General features: G+C 40.4%; 1 protein-coding gene across 1 annotated transcript in view; it reads left to right on the top strand.

Annotated features, from left to right (window-relative positions):
- Window positions 1–20,000, top strand: part of cacng2a (calcium channel, voltage-dependent, gamma subunit 2a) — a 120,575-nt gene that overhangs the window by 64,391 nt on the left and 36,184 nt on the right. The window contains exon 2 of the mRNA XM_061981420.2: window positions 9,662–9,745. Coding sequence (XP_061837404.1) covers window positions 9,662–9,745 — 84 coding nt within the window. The remainder of the gene's footprint in view (window positions 1–9,661; window positions 9,746–20,000) is intronic.

Raw genomic sequence — 20,000 nt, 5'->3', positions numbered from 1 at the left:
GTGAATCATTTTTTGTGCACTCCTTTTCATAACCTACAGTGGATTCAAACTCATTTATGGTGAAGAACATAAATAAGAAGAGTTTTAAATGTACCAATGGGATGGAATTAATCAGGTCCCGTGTCAAACTCTGGCCATCATAAAACAAATGAGCCAGTCTTCTGAATCTGTGTCTCAAAATAAACTTACATTTCCATCTTTTCTCAACGTTTTAACTGTTTGGGTAACAGGAGTGAGTTTTTAGTCGGGTGTGAATCTTTGGGCACCTAACGATTCATAATCAATTATGATTCATAATTGATTAAAATTTCGCAATGTATGACAGATTCATCAAAACAGTTCACAGGTTAGAAAACCTCCTTCTGGTTGCATGAAAATGGCCTAGAACGTATTTTTTTTAATGGATTTTGAATTAAAATGTAATATAAAAAATTATATATTTTTTTATAATGATTTTATAAAATTATTAATCGATTTACAATCAGGATGAATAAGAATGGCGATTTCGGATGTGAAACAATTTTTGTGAAGCCCTATTCATAACTAAGAAGGGGTTTGAATCTCATTTACGGTGAAGGCATTTTTTTGGACAAATAGATGGAGTTTTAAATACACCCATATACAACAATAGGGATGGAATTAGTCCTTTCCAGTGTCAAACTCTGTCTTCTGAATCTGTGTCTCAAAATAAACATACATTTCCATCCTTTTTCAACTTTTTAATCCCTTGAGTAACAGGAGTGAATTTTTAGTGTTTGGGTACTGAACGATTCGATTGGATTCAGATCCCTGGGTTGACGATTTGATTCAGAATCAACTCTTAATTCAACACGATTCTCGATTCAAGCCGATTCTCGCAATGTATTATTTGGTGTAGTAATTATAATGACCTTTTATCAAAACAGTTCACAGGTTAAAAAAAAATTCCTTCTAGTTGCATAAAAATGGCCTATAACGTATTCTTAAAAATGGATTCTTTAAAAAAAAATTTTTTTTAAAAGTATATATATATATATACATATATATATATATATATATATATATATATATATATATATATATATATATATATATATATATATATATATATTTTTTTTTTTGGTGAATCAATATTTTGTGCAACCTAGTCTTAACTAAGAGGGGACTCAAAGCTCATTTACGGTGAAGAACATTGTTTTGGACAAATTTATGGCGTTTTAATTCTACCCTTAAAAAACAATAGGGACGGAATTAATCCGTTCCAATGTCAAACTCTGGCTCACCTAAAATATATGAGCCAGTCTTCTGAATCTGTGTCTCAAAATAAACTTACATTTCCATCTTTTTTCAACGTTTTACTCTTGTGAGTAACAGGAGTAAGTTTTTAGTCTTTGGACACTGAACGATTTGATTGGATTCAGATCCCTGGGGTGACAATTCGATTCAGAATCAACTCTTAATTCAACACGATTCTCGATTCAAGCCGATTCTCTCAATGTATTATTTGGTGTAGTAGTTATAATGACCTTTTATCAAAACAGTTCACAGGTCAAAAAAAAAACGTCCTTCTAGTTGCATAAAAATGGCCTATAACGTATTTTTAAAAATGGATTCTTTAAAAAAAAAAAAAAAAATTATATATATGTATATTTATTTATTTTTTATTTTTATTTTTATTTTTATTTTTGTGAATCAATATTTTGTGCACCCTAGTCTTAACTAAAAGGGGACTCAAAGCTCATTTACGGTGAAGAACATTGTTTTGGACAAATTTATGGCGTTTTAATTCTACCCTTAAAAAACAATAGGGACGGAATTAATCCGTTCCAATGTCAAACTCTGGCTCACCTAAAATATATGAGCCAGTCTTCTGAATCTGTGTCTCAAAATAAACTTACATTTCCATCTTTTTTCAACGTTTTACTCTTGTGAGTAACAGGAGTAAGTTTTTAGTCTTTGGACACTGAACGATTTGATTGGATTCAGATCCCTGGGGTGACAATTCGATTCAGAATCAACTCTTAATTCAACACGATTCTCGATTCAAGCCGATTCTCTCAATGTATTATTTGGTGTAGTAGTTATAATGACCTTTTATCAAAACACTTCACAGGTCAAAAAAAAAACGTCCTTCTAGTTGCATAAAAATGGCCTATAACGTATTTTTAAAAATGGATTCTTTAAAAAAAAAAAAAAAAAAAAAAAAAAAATATATATATATATATGTATTTTTATTTATTTATTTTTTTTTAAATTTTTTATTTTTGTGAATCAATATTTTGTGCACCCTAGTCTTAACTAAAAGGGGACTCAAAGCTCATTTACGGTGAAGAACATTGTTTTGGACAAATTTATGGCGTTTTAATTCTACCCTTAAAAAACAATAGGAACGGAATTAATCCGTTCCAATGTCAAACTCTGGCTCACCTAAAATATATGAGCCAGTCTTCTGAATCTGTGTCTCAAAATAAACTTACATTTCCATCTTTTTTCAACTTTTTACTCCTGTGAGTAACAGGAGTGAGTTTTTACGTGAAATATAGCCGCATGTCGACGCTGATTCAACAAAAATGTCTTTTAAGAACAAAAAAGCGATTTGGGTAGCAGGTCTGTTGGGATTTAAACGTTTTTGTTCTTGTCATGGCCTGCGGAGGATGTGAATGATGCAACTTCCTGCGGACCATGTGACATGTTGAATATTTGGCATTAAAGGGTAACAGGACTGAGTAAAAAACGTTTAGGTACAGTGGTGAAAGAGTGCAAAAACATTGGTTGAGTCTCATTTTAGGGTGAGGTGACATGCATCAGTGATCAAAGTGCTGTAGTTAAAAAGAGGAAATACATGAATAAATAATGTACTTTATTTTATTTGTTTACTCTTTTTAGGGTACGATATGAATTGTTTCGTGCTTTCTTCCATAATGTGAGGTCGTCATGGCAACCTGTATAGCGACACCTGTCCATGGTGTTTGCCTTGAGAGGATTTTGTGCTGAGCAACCAGGACAGTCACGTGTGTCTCTCTACGTTTCCTGTTCTATGGTTATCATCACACTGTTCCTCTTTGTGCGGCTTAAGAGAGGAGTGGTTGTGGCGTGCTAATACTAGCATGCTAGCTAGGTTTTTTTGTGGCGCTCACTGCTCGTCTTCCAGCGGGAATGTTGGACTCTAGCATCAGTGAAGAGCTGCAGGCCACTCAGTGAGAAGCTGCAGAGGCTTTTTTTTTTTTTTTTTTTTTTTTTTTTTTTTTTCATGGCTCAGCGATTAGCGAGGCCTGAATGTGACACTTGACGTGCTCCGCCTCCCACTCCATCGTCCCGCTCTGTCCTTCAAAAGCTCTCTGCTCCCCGCCATTCCCGCTCGGAGCCCTTCCTCCCTCCTCTGCTGAGCGCGGCTCCACCTGTAGGTGGGTTTTAGATGGCGGGCCAGTGCAGCACACGTTCCAAAAGTGGATTTGTGTGAAGTCCTTCCAACACAAAAGCGGCTGCGCTACAAACGCATCCCATAATGCCATCCGTCCGTGGACAAGATGGTTGCCAGGCGGCGGCCCCCAAAGCACACATGGTGATCACAGCGATGGATTCCCTCTCTCATGTCCATGTGCTCGTCACTGATGGGGGCCATCTCTGTCTCCCCGCATGGGGTCCCTAAAACAAAGGAACCCTCCCCGTTACCATGGCAACCATCCCCAGCCCTCCTAATGAAGGTGTTTATGAAATCTGTTTCAATCAAAAGGTCCTGTGTGAGTCCCCACCCCCAAATCTCCCCAAACTTGCCCCAATCGTTTGTTCTACAACTATTATAGTTTTTATATAATTAACTTTTTATGTTATTAACATTTTGGATTTTTAACCAACCCCCACACCTGTCCAAATATAGTTTTTATGTTATTAACATTTCATGATTCATAACCAACCAGTCCTATTAAACATTAATAACATAACAACTGTAATAGTTGGACAAAACATTTCTGCGGCACAAACTTTTGAGACAAGTTTGGGGAGATTTTGACAAGGTGAAGTGAATTATATTTATATAGCCCTTTTCTCTAGTGATTCAAAGTGCTTTATATAGTGAAACCCATTATCTAAGTTACATTTAAACCAGTGTGGGTGGCACTGGGAGCAGGTGGGTGAAGTATCTTGCCCAAGGACACAACGGCAGTGACTCGAACGGAATCGAACATGGAATCCTCAGGTTGCTAGCACGGCCGCTCTACCAACCAAGCCACACCACCCCAAGGTGGGGTTGGCAGACAAAAAATGTTTGCAGCACAAACATTGCACACATGTTTATGACTAGTTTGGTAGGGGTGTCCAAAGAATCGTGATTCTTTTTTGTCACAATTCTTAATTGATTAAAAATACTGTCAAAGCACTTTGAGTACCTTGAAGGTAGAAAAGCGCTATACAAGTATAACCCATTTAACAACACTCAGTAAACATTTGGGAACTGAGGAGACACATTTTTTAAGCTTCTCAGGTGGAATTATTTCCCATTCTTGCTTGATGTACAGCTTAAGTTGTTCAACGGTCCGGGGGTCTCCGTTGTGGTATTTTAGGCTTCATAATGCGCCACACATTTTCAATGGGAGACAGGTCTGGACTACAGGCAGGCCAGTCTAGTACCCGCACTCTTTTTCTATGAAGCCAAGTTGATGTAACACGTGGCTTGGCATTGTCTTGCTGAAATAAGCAGGGGCGTCCATGGTAACGTTGCTTGGATGGCAACATATGTTGCTCCAAAACCTGTATGTACCTTTCAGCATTAATGGCGCCTTCACAGATGTGTAAGTTACCCATGTCTTGGGCACCAATACACCCCCATACCATCACAGATGCTGGCTTTTCAACTTTGCGCCTATAACAATCCGGATGGTTATTTTCCTCTTTGGTCCGGAGGACACGACGCCCACAGTTTCCAAAAACAATTTGAAATGTGGACTCGTCAGAACACAGAACACTTTTCCACTTTGTATCAGTCCATCTTAGATGAGCTCAGGCCCAGCGAAGCCGACGGCGTTTCTGGGTGTTGTTGATAAACGGTTTTCGCCTTGCATAGGAAAGTTTTAGCTTGCACTTACAGATGTAGCGACCAACTGTAGTTACTGACAGTGGGTTTCTGAAGTGTTCCTGAGCCCATGTGGTGATATCCTTTACACACTGAAGTCGCTTGTTGATGCAGTACAGCCTGAGGGATCGAAGGTCACGGGCTTAGCTGCTTACGTGCAGTGATTTCTCCAGATTCTCTGAACCCTTTGATGATATTACGGACCGTAGATGGTGAAATCCCTAAATTCCTTGCAATAGCTGATTGAGAAAGGTTTTTCTTAAACTGTTCAACAATTTGCTCACGCATTTGTGGTGACCCTTGCTCCATCCTTGTTTGTGAATGACTGAGCATTTCATGGAATCTGCTTTTATACCCAATCATGGCACCCACCTGTTCCCAATTTGCCTGTTCACCTGTGGGATGTTCCAAATAAGTGTTTGATGAGCATTCCTCAACTTTATCAGTATTTATTGCCACCTCTCCCAACTTCTTTGTCACGTGTTGCTGGCATCAAATTCTAAAGTTAATGATTATTTGCAAAAAAAAAAAATGTTATTCAGTTTGTAGACCAAATATGTTGTCTTTGTAGCATATTCAAATGAATATGGGTTGAAAATGATTTGGAAATCATTGTATTCTGTTTATATTTACATCTAACACAATTTCCCAACTCATGGAAACGGGGTTTGTACAAAAATTAAAGATGCATCAATAATCAATTTTTAATCGAATCGTAGCTCCTGAATCGTAATCGAATTGTGAGGTGCCCAAAGATTCCCACCTCTAAGTGTTGGATACTTTGCTTGTTGCCTAATTTGTATTGGACTTTATTAAATGTTTGGGTAGAATTTTACGAAACAAAACCAAATTTCTTTGACGTAATACAAAAATTGATCAGAGCTGTTCGTCTATTTTATGGAGGAATGTAGTTCATCATAGAACTGGCAACCTATGTGATTAAAAAAAAGTGTTGATTTTGAATCGAGAATGGTTTCTGAATCGAATCATGCGGTGCCCAAAGATTCACAGCCCGAGCGCTCACCCTTTAGAGCACAACTGTAACTTCCTTACAGGTTTCTCTAAGTTTACATTTTAACAACCAGCTCAGTGGCCTAGTGGTTAGAGTGTCCGCCGTGAGATCGGTAGGTTGTGAGTTCAAACTCCTGGCCGAGTCATACCAAAAACTAAAAAAATAGGACCCTTTACCTCCCTGCTTGGCACTCAGCATCAAGGGTTGGAATTGGGGGTTAAATCACCAAAAATGATTCCCGAGCGCGGCTGCCCACCAGGCGGGTGAACAAGGGGATGTGTGTGTGACAATCATTGGTACTTTAACTTTAACTTTGCACTATTTTGTCACACTTTATTTAGCATTTCTTACTTGTTGATTATTTTTGCACCTTCATTTTAACTGGTTAAATTTTGGGTGGGTTTTGAGAAGGGGGGCTGGAGGGGGGGGGTGTTCCATCCATCCATTTTCTACCGCCTGTCCCTTTCGGGGTCGCGGGGGGTGCTGGAGCCTATCTCAGCTGCATTCGGGCGGAAGGCGGGGTACACCCTAGACAAGTCGCCAACTCATCACAGGGCCAACACAGATAGACAACATTCACACTCACATTCACACACTAGGGCCAATTTAGTGTTGCCAATCCACCTATCCCCAGGTGCATGTATTTTGGAGGTGGGAGGAAGCCGGAGTACCCGGAGGGAATCCACGCAGTCACGGGGAGAACATGCAAACTCCACACAGAAAGATCCCGAGCCCGGGATTGAACTCATCATAAAACGTCAATAACATAAAAACTTAAGTAAGTTTGGTGAGGTTTTGACGATGTTGGGGGGGCAACTTCACACAAGTAGTTAAAGGTCCAGCCAGCATCAGGTGCACACAATGGCCGCCACAGTCCCTACCGAGATATTTGGCGGGGGAAGGCGGCGGCCATTGCGTGCACCTGATGCCGGCTGGACCTTGGCTTGGGACGCAGGACGGGTTGGAAGAGAAAGCCTGCTGCCTGCTGGATGGAATGCGAGGAAGGTGTCGGCCAAACAAGATGAGCGCCATGTTGGCGCGGCTCCAGCTCCGCACAGCTGTGCACCGCTTGTTTACACGTCGCCACCTGCCGCCTGAGAGGCCTCACAGCCTGCGAGGAGACCACCTTCTCATGGATGTACACTGACAAGCCCTCGTCCTGCCTATATTGGGGAGGCACGATATTGTTGTGCTTTATCAAGCCGATACAGACAACTTCCTGCCTCTCAAGACCACATGGATCATTTTTAAAATGTAGCATTAAGCGTAGTTTGTGCACACCTGGAGGTAAGAAGGATTCAAACAGAGGTGGATTTGATCTTCAGCGACTGCCAAGTGCTGGTTGATCAGCGCCATCATTTCCAGGATGAAATCACAGATCGCTTTATTTCTTGGATTGTTTTTTTGCACTTTAAAAATGTTGGAACATTTCTTTTCTGCAGCTTCTTGAGCAGCAGGCGTCTTCATAGGCTTTCGAAACACTGTCGTAGCAACGCTGGCGTTTCAGAAACCGGCTGACGAGGTTTGATGTGTTGAAGCGTGATGTTTCCCCCCCCCCCACCTTCTCGCGAAAGGTTTGCAGAACATTTGGTGAAAATCACACGAAAATTGTAGGGAAGAAGTCTGATACGATAAAGAGCTCAAGGGAAGTTTACAGCGCGAATAGGAGAAAAGGGCAGCTTGTTTTGCTCACCCTAACATACCAACATCATGATTAATCTCACCTCATTAAAGCATGTTTTAATTGGTTTTACCTGAGCTATTTTTTTTAATCCTATTTATTGGTACGACGTCAAAATTCTTCTAATCGGCCCGATATTTATCATGCACCACTACTGCATGTGTCCACACTTGTGGACATTGGGCTGGGAGATAAAATGCTAATGTTAGCATGCTAACTTTTTTTTTCCAATTTTGCTGTCGTACACCTCAGTCATATTACTTAGCACTTGGCACATGGTAGCATGCTAACATTTTTAGCCCATTTTGCCGCCACACAGCTCAAAGTCATATAACTTGATATGTGACACCTTCTAACTGTTAGCATGCTAATGTTAGCATGTTAACGTTAGCATGCCAACTTTGTTTTGCTGAATTTGCATGCGTACACTTCAGAGTCATAGAACTTGGGACCTTAAATTTCGGGCTAAAAGGCGCTACTTTTTTCCTACGCTTTGCCCTTGCGGCTTATAAAACAGTACAGGATTTTTCTTCGCTGATGGCCATGAAGCAAATAGTTTTTATTATGTACATGCACAGACACTTAAATGGTGTGTTATTGTTTGTGCTATGGGGCCATCTTTTGGATGAGTTCCCTCACTGCAGATGCAGTTGGGTGAACGTGAATTCCTGCTGTTTAAAGCTTTGAACTGGAAGTAGAAGTGCCGTTCCATCTTCTAAACCTCCTTCGCGTTTCTACTCGTAATACATTATTAATTTATCATTCCAAGCAATGTTTTTAAGACTTACAATATAACTAAAACAATTCTTACTTACTAATCCGTCCCATGATTGATGTCTGTTGGAGTGCTTTCATGCATATTTGTATGTAATGTAATCAAGCTAGTGTCGTTAGCATGAGCTAATAAGCTAACACGTTTACAAGTGTCTGTGTTAGTATTATTAACTTGCAACGACATTCTTTTTGTATTGTTTCAGTTTCACAAATTCCTCAGTAAAGTCACCAAAATGTCACCGTGGACGTCTGTTTAGCTGATTGTAGAGTTAGCTTCCAAAAACTAGTGGGTCCATGACCATGACTTCTGTTTTGTTTGATCAGCCATTTTACTGCCGGTTACAGACACCATTTGGAAACAATTAAGGTATGTAAATAACCATTTACTAAAAATAACTCATTTTCGAAACATATATATCTGCGGCTTATAGCCAGTCCGGTGCGACTAACATATGGTGAAAGAAAATGTGTTTCCTAAAATGTAGTGGGTGCGGCTTATACACTGGTGCGCTCAATAGTCCGGAAAATACCGTAACTTAGTGCTTGGCACATGCTAGCATATGTAAATAACTAATTACGAAACATATACAGTATATATATATATATATGCGCCTCATAGTCAGTCTGGTGCGACTAATACATGGGAAAAATATTTTTCCTAAAAATTAGTGGGTGCAGCTTATAGTCCGGAAAATACGGTAACTTGGTGCTCGGCACATGCTAGCATGCTAACATTTTTTTGCCAATTTTGCCGTCGTACACCTCAGTCATACCACTTGGTACAAGCTACCATGCTAATGTTAGCATGCTAAAAATTTTTAGCCTCAAAGTCATATAATTTGGTACTTGACACTTGCTAACTGTTAGCATGCTAACGTTTGCATGTTAACGCTAGATTTCTTTGCTAATTTTACATGTGTACGCCTCAGAGTCATACAAGTTAGTACTTGTCCCATTCTATCGCTCCACATGCCAACGTTAGCATTTGAGGGCCATTGCACGTATCGCGGCTCGCGCGTTGCCGCGGGTTACGCACATACAGCATTCACACGCAATGTCTCCCGAAATTGCACGGTCTCGTTGTTATTGTACAAGACTTAAAAGTCCGGGGCCAAAGTTTAAATCTTTCTTTTCGTCTCCTCACCAGGAAACTTCAAGGGGATGTGCAAACAGATCGACCACTTTCCCGAGGACACGGATTACGAAGCGGACCCGTCAGAGTACTTCCTGCGTGAGTACACACTTCCGAATGTTTCACCGACGGGCTTCTCCCGACTCTTCCTGGGGGAGTGTGTTTGAGATGCTTGTTGGCTGCGTGTCAGACTAGTCTTCCATGCCAGGATGCCACTTGGCCGCTGTGTTGAAAACACACACAAACACACACGCACACACACACACACACACACACACACTCCACCAGCACACTGAGGCCTGCCAAGCGGCTGGTGTGTTGTTTTTGCTGATGTGTAACAACACAACCTTGCAGTGTTATAGTGCTGTGTGTACTCAGTCAACACTGTCTATTGATTAGTGCTCTCTTTACCTCTCTCTCTCTCTCTCTCTCTCGCACACACTCACACACACACACACACACACACACACACACACACACACACACACACACACACACACACACACACACAACGGCAGCCTCATTTGTGTACTCATCCTAAAAATCACACTGACAGCTTGTTGTGATGTGCTGTGAGCATCATCATCATCATCATCACCATAATGCTGCGTTCTGATTGGCTGCTTCAAGCGGTGCGTGTGCAATTTGATGCGGTTGTTGACACAGGAGACCACCGACACCAGTCATAGTGGTTGCCATGGTGACCGCGTGGCATCATTATCACGGAACCGTTGAAACAGGGGTGCCCAAACTTTTCCCCCAGAGGGCCACAGACTGACAAATCAAAGGATGCGGGGGGGCCATTTTGGTAGGTTTTACCTTCAAAGCCAGTACAGTATATCGATTTTTTTTTTTACTACAAAATGCAATTTCAGTAGACATTTTGTGTCAATGCGGAAGAGCCAAAGTCGAGCTGAAGTCCTAACAGTTAGCATGTTGGCGAGATAGCGTCTACTAGCGTCTAGTACGGGGGTCAGCAACCCGCGGCTCTCAAACTGCATGCGGCTCTTTAGTGCCGCCCTAGTGGCTCCCTAGAGCATTTTTAAAAAAGGATTTAAAAATGGACATGACACAAACCTTCCCAATTGTTAGAAAGTCCACTGTTTAATATGTTTGTGTGTATGCGTCACTGATGAGAGTATTTGGTGAACATCGTTTTGTCCTACTAATTTCGGCGGTTCTTGAACTCACCATAGTGTGGACTGTGACGCAACAGTTTGTTTACATGTAAAATCTTCCACACCTTATTTGTCTCATTTTGTCCACCGAAAGTTTCATGCTGTGCGTGAATGCACAAAGGTGCGCTTTGTTGATGTTATTGACTTGTTGGAGTGCTAATCAGGCATATTTGGTCAGTGCTTGACTGCAAGCTAATCAATGCTATCATGCTATTTAGGCTAGCTGTATGTACATATTGCATCATTATGCCTCATTTGTAGGTATATTTGAGCTCATTTAAAATCCTTTACTTTTATCCTCTTTGTATATAATTTAGTTTTGCATGTCTCATGACACATTATCTGTATGAAATATTGGCTGCATTTCTGATAGTTGTTTGTGTGCCATGTTGTTCCAGACCACAGCAAACATTAAAAGTTAAAGTTAAAGTTAAAGTACCAATGATTGTCACACACACACTAGGTGTGGCGAAATTATTCTCTGCATTTAACCCATCACCCTTGATCACCCCCTGGGAGGTGAGGGGAGCAGTGGGCAGCAGCGGTGGCCGCGCCCGGGAATCATTTTTGGTGATTTAACCCCCAATTCCAACCCTTGATACTGAGTGCCAAGCAGGGAGGTAATGGGTCCCATTTTTATAGTCTTTGGTATGACTCGGCCGGGGTTTGAACCCACAACCTACCGATCTCAGGGCGGACACTCTAACCACTAGGCCACTGAGTACCTAGCTCGCCAAAGATTGTAATAAATCATTAGAAGAAGACAGCATGCCGTTTCCTTTAACTTGGACACACACTTCTATACCTTTGGCCATTAAAATCCAGTAATTTCCAGGAGTTATCTCACCTTCTGAGTAGCCTCTGATTCACTACTGGTTTCTAATGTTGTAGAAATGTGTAGAATAAAAATAATAATAAATGTCAACATTTCTGTTAACGAAGATTTGCTTCAGCTTGCGACACATAGTCATTTTGATAGTAGGCTAATATAGACACTTACATCATGTGTTGCCTTCATTATAACACTTCTATAAGACTTTTAAAGTCATTTTGATAGTAGGCTATTATAGCTAATATGGACACTTATGTTATGTGTTGCCCTTCATTATAACACTTGTATAAGACTTTTAAAGTAATTTTGATAGTAGGCTATTGTAGCTAATATGGACACTTACGTCATGTGTTGCCTTCATTATAAAACTTATATACGGCTTTTCATTTTTTGCGGCTCCAGACAGATTTATTTTTTGTATTTTTGGTCAAATATGGCTCTTTCAACATTTTGGGTTGCCGACCCCTGGTCTAGTAGCATGCTTACAGTTAGCCTTAGGGAAATACCAAAATATATGACATTGAGGCTTCTATGTTAGCTAAGAAAAACTAGTATGCTAATGTTAGCATGCTAAAATACTAACTATAGCATTCGTCAATTACCAAAATATATTACTCTGCCATGTGTACCTGAAAATGTGTTTAAAAATGCTAGCATGCTAACATTAGCATACATCAAGTACCAAAATATGACCTATAAAATTTGCTGAAAAAGCTAGCCTGCTAGAGACTTTTAGAGTGTCAGTATGTGGAATTAAATTAGATTATGGAATGAATTTGGCAAAAAATATCTAATTTAAGAGGCTGTTCAAACTAAAAGTGTACAAAAAGGAAGAATTTTGATAAACGTCTTGAACTGTATTGAACATTCATCTCGTTATATGAATCATAACTGAACATATAACGCAACTATTTATCAAGAGAACTTTTGTATTTATCATTCATTTATTGTGGAACAAAATTAGAACAGTAAGTGAACATATGTGTTAGTAGCTAATTGCTATAAATTGGAAAAGAGGTGGGAATAAATAAGTTGTGCTTCTTCCTACTCCTTTTCAGACATGTTGTAAAGAGAATATTTGAAATAAACTCAAACCTCCACAAAAATTGCATTAGCTTTAGAGGTTGGGGAAATAATCGATTTTTAGGTGCATCGCAATTCGGACGGGCGAATGTAAAATCGACTATTAGACATCAATAATCTTTTATTTATTTACTATAAATAAAGTCATGCAGACAGTTCTAAAACTTGGCTGACTGCAGTGAGCCACCTCACCGACCAGCTCCTTTATTTGAGGGCGCTTACGTTCCAGTTTTGCACACATTTCTATTACTTAATAAATGTATTGGGACTTGTAATACTGTTTTTTAAAAGTTGCAAGTGATGAATGCTTATTTAGTGACATAAAAAGAAATGTAAAACTACATAAATTAAAATAAACGATTTTTAATCGAATCGTGTAGCTCCTAAATCATAAGGTGCCCACCTCTGGTTAGCATGCTAACAGGTAGCATTCGTCAAGTAACAAAATATTTGACGCTGACATGCAAAATTTGCCCCCTCCCCCCAAAAAAGCTAGCATGCTAATATTAGAATGCTAACGATTGTGGCGCGGGCCGCTAAAAATGAGCTATAGGCCGCAAATGGCCGCCGCTGCATTAAAGGTTTCTATGGCGACTGCTTTGTTTTAAAAAACGTGTTCATTTCCTTGCTTAGACTCACGTAGGTGAGAGTGCTGCTGTTCCTCCGCCATGTTGGGGGGGTGTGGGGGTTAGCAGTGCGTGCTAGTGCGACACTGAGGTGTATACCTGCAAGATTTTCCCCCCAAAAAGCTAGCATGCTAATATTAGAATGCTAACGATTGTGCCGCGTTTTGGACACCACTGCATGAAAGGTTTCTATGGCGACTGCTTTGTTTTAAAAACGTGTTTAAGGACGTGTTCCTTTCCTCACTTAGAATCAAAGAGGTGAGAGTGCTGCTGGTCCTCCGCCATCTTGGGGGGGCGTGAGCATAAAGGGGCAGTGCGTGCCAGTGCGGACGATTGAGCCGGGCCAATTAGAGTGTTTGACTTAGAGCTCTGAGCGCTCGCTCCCATCTGGACGTGCCAGGGAGCACGCTTATGATAACAGCGCCGCTAATGATGCTAACAATGTCGGGCGATAGGCGGGCCGGCCCTCTAACGAGGCGGCGGTGACAGCGGGGCCCCTCGCATCACCGGCGCCTGAGCGAGGATACGTCAGGCTCCGATTGGACGAGAGGGCCGCGGCGCTCCCAGTGGCTTGCCAATTAGGACACTCGCGTCCATAAATATTTCAGCCTCCTTCTTATATGGGTCAGGCCTCTCTTCCCTCCACGGCGTCATTTCATGTCAGGACGCGCACGCCGCCCAATGTCAAGATGAGTCAACACGGAAGCTTTTCCCAGAATGCATTAGGGGGGGTCGCAGGGGTCGCAGCCTTGAACGTCCCCGCGTTTAGCGCCCTCCTCCGTTGTGTGTTTTTTTTGCGCGGCACACCTGTTATTCGCACGAGGACGCGCGTCACGCCGCCTCTGGGTGGCCGCGGATGATAAGCCTCCTCCGCTCTCGCACGCCATGTTGCGTAACGTGTCACTCCAGGTGAAGGCCCGGCCGGAAGTGACATCACGAGGGGAGATGTCCAAAACTGAGGGGGCACACCAGTGATGTCATCGCCTAACGTGGGGAGGCGGGGAGTCAAAACATCACGCAGGACACACAAACACACGCACTTCCCTGTGTGTGTGTTTCCGTGCGTCCCAGTAGCGTGGCACTTTGCACATCCACACGGGATTATGTAAGGCAGCTGAGGCGCACTGAAGCGCCAGTGGGTTTTTAGATCATGCCGTGTCTGAGCTCCCATCATCCACTGCTCCACTGGGCACTAAGCAGCTGAGAGCGCAGGAAGGAGGAGGCAAAGAAACGCCCCGTTACGCAAGACGCCCATACAAATAATAGAAAGAGGACGCGCGTGCCAACTGCCCGCTGATGAGTCGGCACGCCGCCGTGGGAAACGCTGCCTTCTTTTTTCCTATCTGTTTAGAACAGGGGTGTCAAACGTAAGGCCCGCGGGCCGTGTCAGGCCCGCAATCAGGTTTAATCCCGCCTGCAAAATCAGTTTGCTAAATATAAAAATGAGATGTATTTTTTTAATGAAGGAAACTGCTGTTCTAAATGTGTCCACTGGATGTCACAATAGCAATTCAAGTACAACCCACATCACACTGTTTAAGATGAATTTAAGCGCCCCCTGGATTGGCCGCAGCTACTCCATTCAGCGCAGGTTCAAGCAAACAGCTGCTACTGTTGTGGCTAGCAGCAGCAACCTGACCGCTTCCATGTTAGCTACCTCTCTTTGTTTATAATGTATATTTTCTGCTGGATCTACTCTTTATTTTATAATGTCCTTTTTTTTTGCTGCAGCTGTTACATAAACTGTAATTTTGTACATGGTAATTGGAATTTGTTATATATTGTATATATTATATTATAATATAATATAATATAATATATTCTAATAATATATCAGTATATATTATATACTGTATATATAAAATGTAAATATTACATATATGTTTTATTTTATATTGCTACAATGGTACATTGTTAGTCTACTTTATACCTTTTGTTTTCACCCTCTTTTTGTGCCCTTGTGTGCATTATCCTTCCCACCCTTATCCTTTCCATCCTTTGGAACTGATCTACTATGTGGAACAATTTCCCTTGTGGATCATTAAAGTTTGTCTAAGTCTAAGATGGCGGCAATATCAACGCACAATACCTTCTTTCATTGTAAAGTATCCACTCAAAAGATAAAATAAGGAAACGGTAAAATGCAAAGACTTAAGGCGACATGACCATCATCTTTGTAGTTAGAGTTCCGTGCAGCGCTCACAATTTGTTGAATGCACGATGTACACCCTGAACTCCATTGTAAAAATGTGTGTTTCTACATTTGTTGTGTTTGTTCTATTTTATTTTATGCTAAAATATACTATGTTCACATCGGTTAAGTTTGTAGTTATGTTACCTTGGTTTCGGCTGTTTTGTTTGTATTATAATTGTAATATTTGAATGAAGATAAATGGATGTGTTGTGGCAGTTACGTATTTCACCACTGCGGCAGTTTGAGGAAAAACTCGATTGCTTTTCCAAACATTTTAAAGAATTGCTAAAATGAGAATTCAAAACAGGAAGTGTTTAAAGTTGAGTGGCTTTGTAAAAACACTGAGACAAAGTCTAACTTCATTGTGTTCTTCATGCTGTTTTTGAAACTGCACCAATTTTTTCCTCAGAATTTTTAACTAACTTGAAGTGTTTTGCCAAGAGGATTATTTGTGACGTGTACATTTTCATAATGTGCTTGTTCTATTTTTGGTCAAAGTAAGACAAAGAAAACAATCTGAAATTGTCTTTAATTCTAAGTTTTAATGCCATGATTTTAACAGTCCGGCCAGCGTAGGAATAGATTTTCCTCCATGCGGCCCCTGAGCTAAAATGAGTTTGACATCCCTGGTTTTAGAAAGACATTACAGCTTTTATTTTCTTTTTTTTTCTCGCTTAAAACACAACACCTCTTAACTCCAAAGTAAATAGCGGTGCACAAAAAAATATTGATTTACATCCGGATTACGATTCTTATTCTCCCGATTCCCTCCTGCAGTGTTGGTCGCCTGCAGTAAGTCTCCATTTTTTGTCCTTCTCTCCTGTCGTCTTCCCTGTGCCGTTTTGTTTGTTTTCGCGATTGCAGCAGTGGAGTCTCATGACAAGGCTCCATCCGCAACACTCAGAGCGTGCGCAGAGTTTCATGTTCCGTGATTCAATCAAATAAAGTGACAGAGGTGGCTGGACAAACGAATGACAGAAAAGATAGCTCTGTCAAAAATGCAAACTTTGTGTAAATATCTTGACAAAAAGGAGATTATTATATAAATCAGGTAGAGCAGGCAGCAGCTCACACATTCTCATACTTTCTGTAACATCCAGGAAGAAATTATGTCGGCCAGCATGACAAAACTACGTGAAGGAGCCCAGAATTGTTTTTATTTAAATGTTCGCAATATTTCAAGGTTCCTTACGAGGAAACTTTATAATGTATTCATAACCTGTTACAAAATTGTATAAAATCGAATAGATGGCGAGTTATTGTTATGTAGAAAAATGCCATATTTTTACCACTTTTCCCAGGAGAATTCCCATATTTTGAAATGCAAATGTTGATGCTCCTCTTAGACACACGTAATAAAGGTGTTTGATGTTTCTTGCTGCTAAATTATACACAACATTAGCGCCACATAAAACATTATGTTGTTACTAGTCCCACGTTTCCTAAAGAATAATACAAAGTAAACTTAAAGCCTTGTCCGGATGTTTACTGACATATACTATTAATAAATTCCTTTTACTGCAAATGAATATCGACTTCAAAAATCGGTTATCGGTCTCCTTGACTACTAATAATCATATCGGTGAAGTGAAGTGAATCATACTTACAAAACCATTAACGTATCTACATTTAAGCTACATTCAAACCGGTGTCGGCGGCACTGGGAGCAAGAGTGAAGTGTCTTGCCCGAGGACACAACAGCAGTGACTAGGGTGGCGGAAGTTGGAATCGAATCCCTCAGCTTGCTGGCACGGCCGCTCTACCAACTGAGCCATGCTACTACGGTATCGGTATTGGCTCTGAAAAAACATATCGGTCAATCTCTATAATATATATATATATATATGTGTATATGTATATATATATACACTATATATATATATATATATATATATATATATATATATATATATATATATATATATATATATATATATATATATATGTATATATATATATATATATATATATATATATATATATATATATACATGCATATACATATATATATATATATATATATATATACAGTGCTCAATACCGGAGTATATATATATATATATATATATATATATATATATATATATATACATGCATATACATATATATATATATATATATATATATATATATATATATATATATACAGTGCTCAATACCGGAGTAGAGCGGAATATACGTTAGGTATGGAAAAGACACACATATATATATATATATATATATATATATATATATATATATATATATATATATATATATATATATATATATACATATACATATATATATATATATATATATATATATATATATATATATATATATATATATATATATATATATATATTAGGGCTGCAACAACTAATCGATTAAAATCGATTATAAAAATAGTTGGCGATTAATTTAGTCATCGATTCGTTAGATCTATGCTATGCGCTTGCGCAGAGGCTACGTTTTTTTTTTTTTTTTCCCCCTTTATTTATAAACTGCAACATTTACAAACAGCTGAGAAACAATAATCAAAATAATAGGGGTGTAACGGTACGTGTATTTGTATCGAACCGTTTCGTTACTGGGGTTTCGTTTCGGTGCGGATGTGTACCGAACAAGTTTCTACACGGACATATTAAGTAGCGTACTGCACGTTGTCTAAACAATACTCAAAATGCCGGACATTTGAGGTATTTATGAAACTCCGCCCTGACAGCTCCGCAAAAGAGGACATGTCCGGTGAAAAGAGGACGTATGGTCAGTCTATCCTAGCCCGTTAGCTGCTACCATGCTAGCAAAAGAGGACTAGCAGCGATCGGTTTCACCGGACGTATGGTCCTGACCATACGTCCTCTTTTCACCGGACATGTCCTCTTTTGCGGGGCTGTCGGGCGGAGTTTCTTAAATGCCTCAAATGTCCGGCATTTTGAGTTAGGGTTGCGTGTATTTTTAATGTACGTTCAGGGTTAAGAAGGTTAAAAACACAACAAATTGTACGTGCAGCAGCATTGGTGAGGGAGGGGGAGAGACAGAGAGAGCGAGAGAATTGTGATAAACGCGCATGCGTCGTCAGGCTCTGCTTTTTATCGATAGATTTATCAGATTTTATTTTTTATTATCTATAGCAGGGGTGTCAAAAGTGTGCATTTTTGTAACATTTTCCTTGTTTTATTTGGCAAGTTGAAAGAACATGGCGCCAGTATGCTGTTTTTTTTTCCCAATAAAATACTGGAAAGGATAGAAATGTAGTTTGTCTCTTTTATCCGATTATTAATCGATTAATCGAAGTAATAATCGACAGATTAATCGATTATCAAATTAATCTTTAGTTGCCGCCCTAATATATATATATATATATATATATATATATATATATATATATATATATATATATATATATATATATATATATATATATATATATATATATATATATATCTCATAGGCATCCGTCCGTCAGTAGTGACGATGGGTTGCGCCTGGGGGAGTTCTTCCTCCCACCGTCGTAGCTGGCGCCAATTGGGTGGAGCTTAGGACTGCCAGCTTCCGTGTTGTTTCCTCCCTTTAGGGGGGAGGCTGGAGTGACCTCTCCGTGGCGCATGCCTGGGCAGAAAATATGGAGATCCTGGGTTGCCCAGTCATCAAGATCCCCCTCTCGGCCGTGTCGATGTGGCCCAGAGGAAAGCAAGGCAATACGTCTGGCATCGGCTTGGCTGCAGGAGCTGCCGGCAGGGGGTCAGCAATGACACCCAGCCGCCTCAGAGGCTCCACTCTTGATTTTCTGTCTGGGTTTACTCCGATAGCCTTTCCTTCTCCCAAGGGTACCACAAGGCAGCGGGTGGGGGGGAAGGGGGGATGATGACTATTTGACCCATAGGTGGGGCAGTGGTTGGCGGATGCCAGGGCGTGTCCACACACCGGTGGGCCTGCACACCTCGCCACTGCTGCTCCGAGATCCCCTACAGTTTAGCCTGAGACCGCGAGGTCCCAGTTACCGTGTGTGGCCGCGAGGAGGCACTGTAGGAGTCTTGGTGGTGGAGAGGCTGTAGCAGGCAGAAGCAGCATGCAACATGCAACATGCAAAATGCAACATGCGCTAACTACAAGCACTTCTACGCAGTGCTACTGCACTGACGCATCACACACACCCTGTTTTTACAAACAAACACATATATATATATATATATATATATATATATATATATATATATATATATATATATATATATATATATATATATATATATATATATATATATATATATATATATATATATATAAGACATGCACCTGGGGATAAGTTGATTGGCAACACTAAATTGGCCCTAGTGTGTGGATGTGAGTGTGAATGTTGTCTGTCTATCTGTGTTGGCCCTGCGATGAGGTGGCGACTTGTCCAGGGTGTACCCCGCCTTCCGCCCGATTGTAGCTGAGATAGGCTCCAGCGCCC

This window comes from Nerophis lumbriciformis, linkage group LG24, assembly GCF_033978685.3.
Source record: "Nerophis lumbriciformis linkage group LG24, RoL_Nlum_v2.1, whole genome shotgun sequence".
NCBI classification, from domain to species: domain Eukaryota; kingdom Metazoa; phylum Chordata; class Actinopteri; order Syngnathiformes; family Syngnathidae; genus Nerophis; species Nerophis lumbriciformis.
Note: the sequence above shows the minus strand (reverse complement) of the source record. Positions and strands in the feature narration are given on the sequence as shown.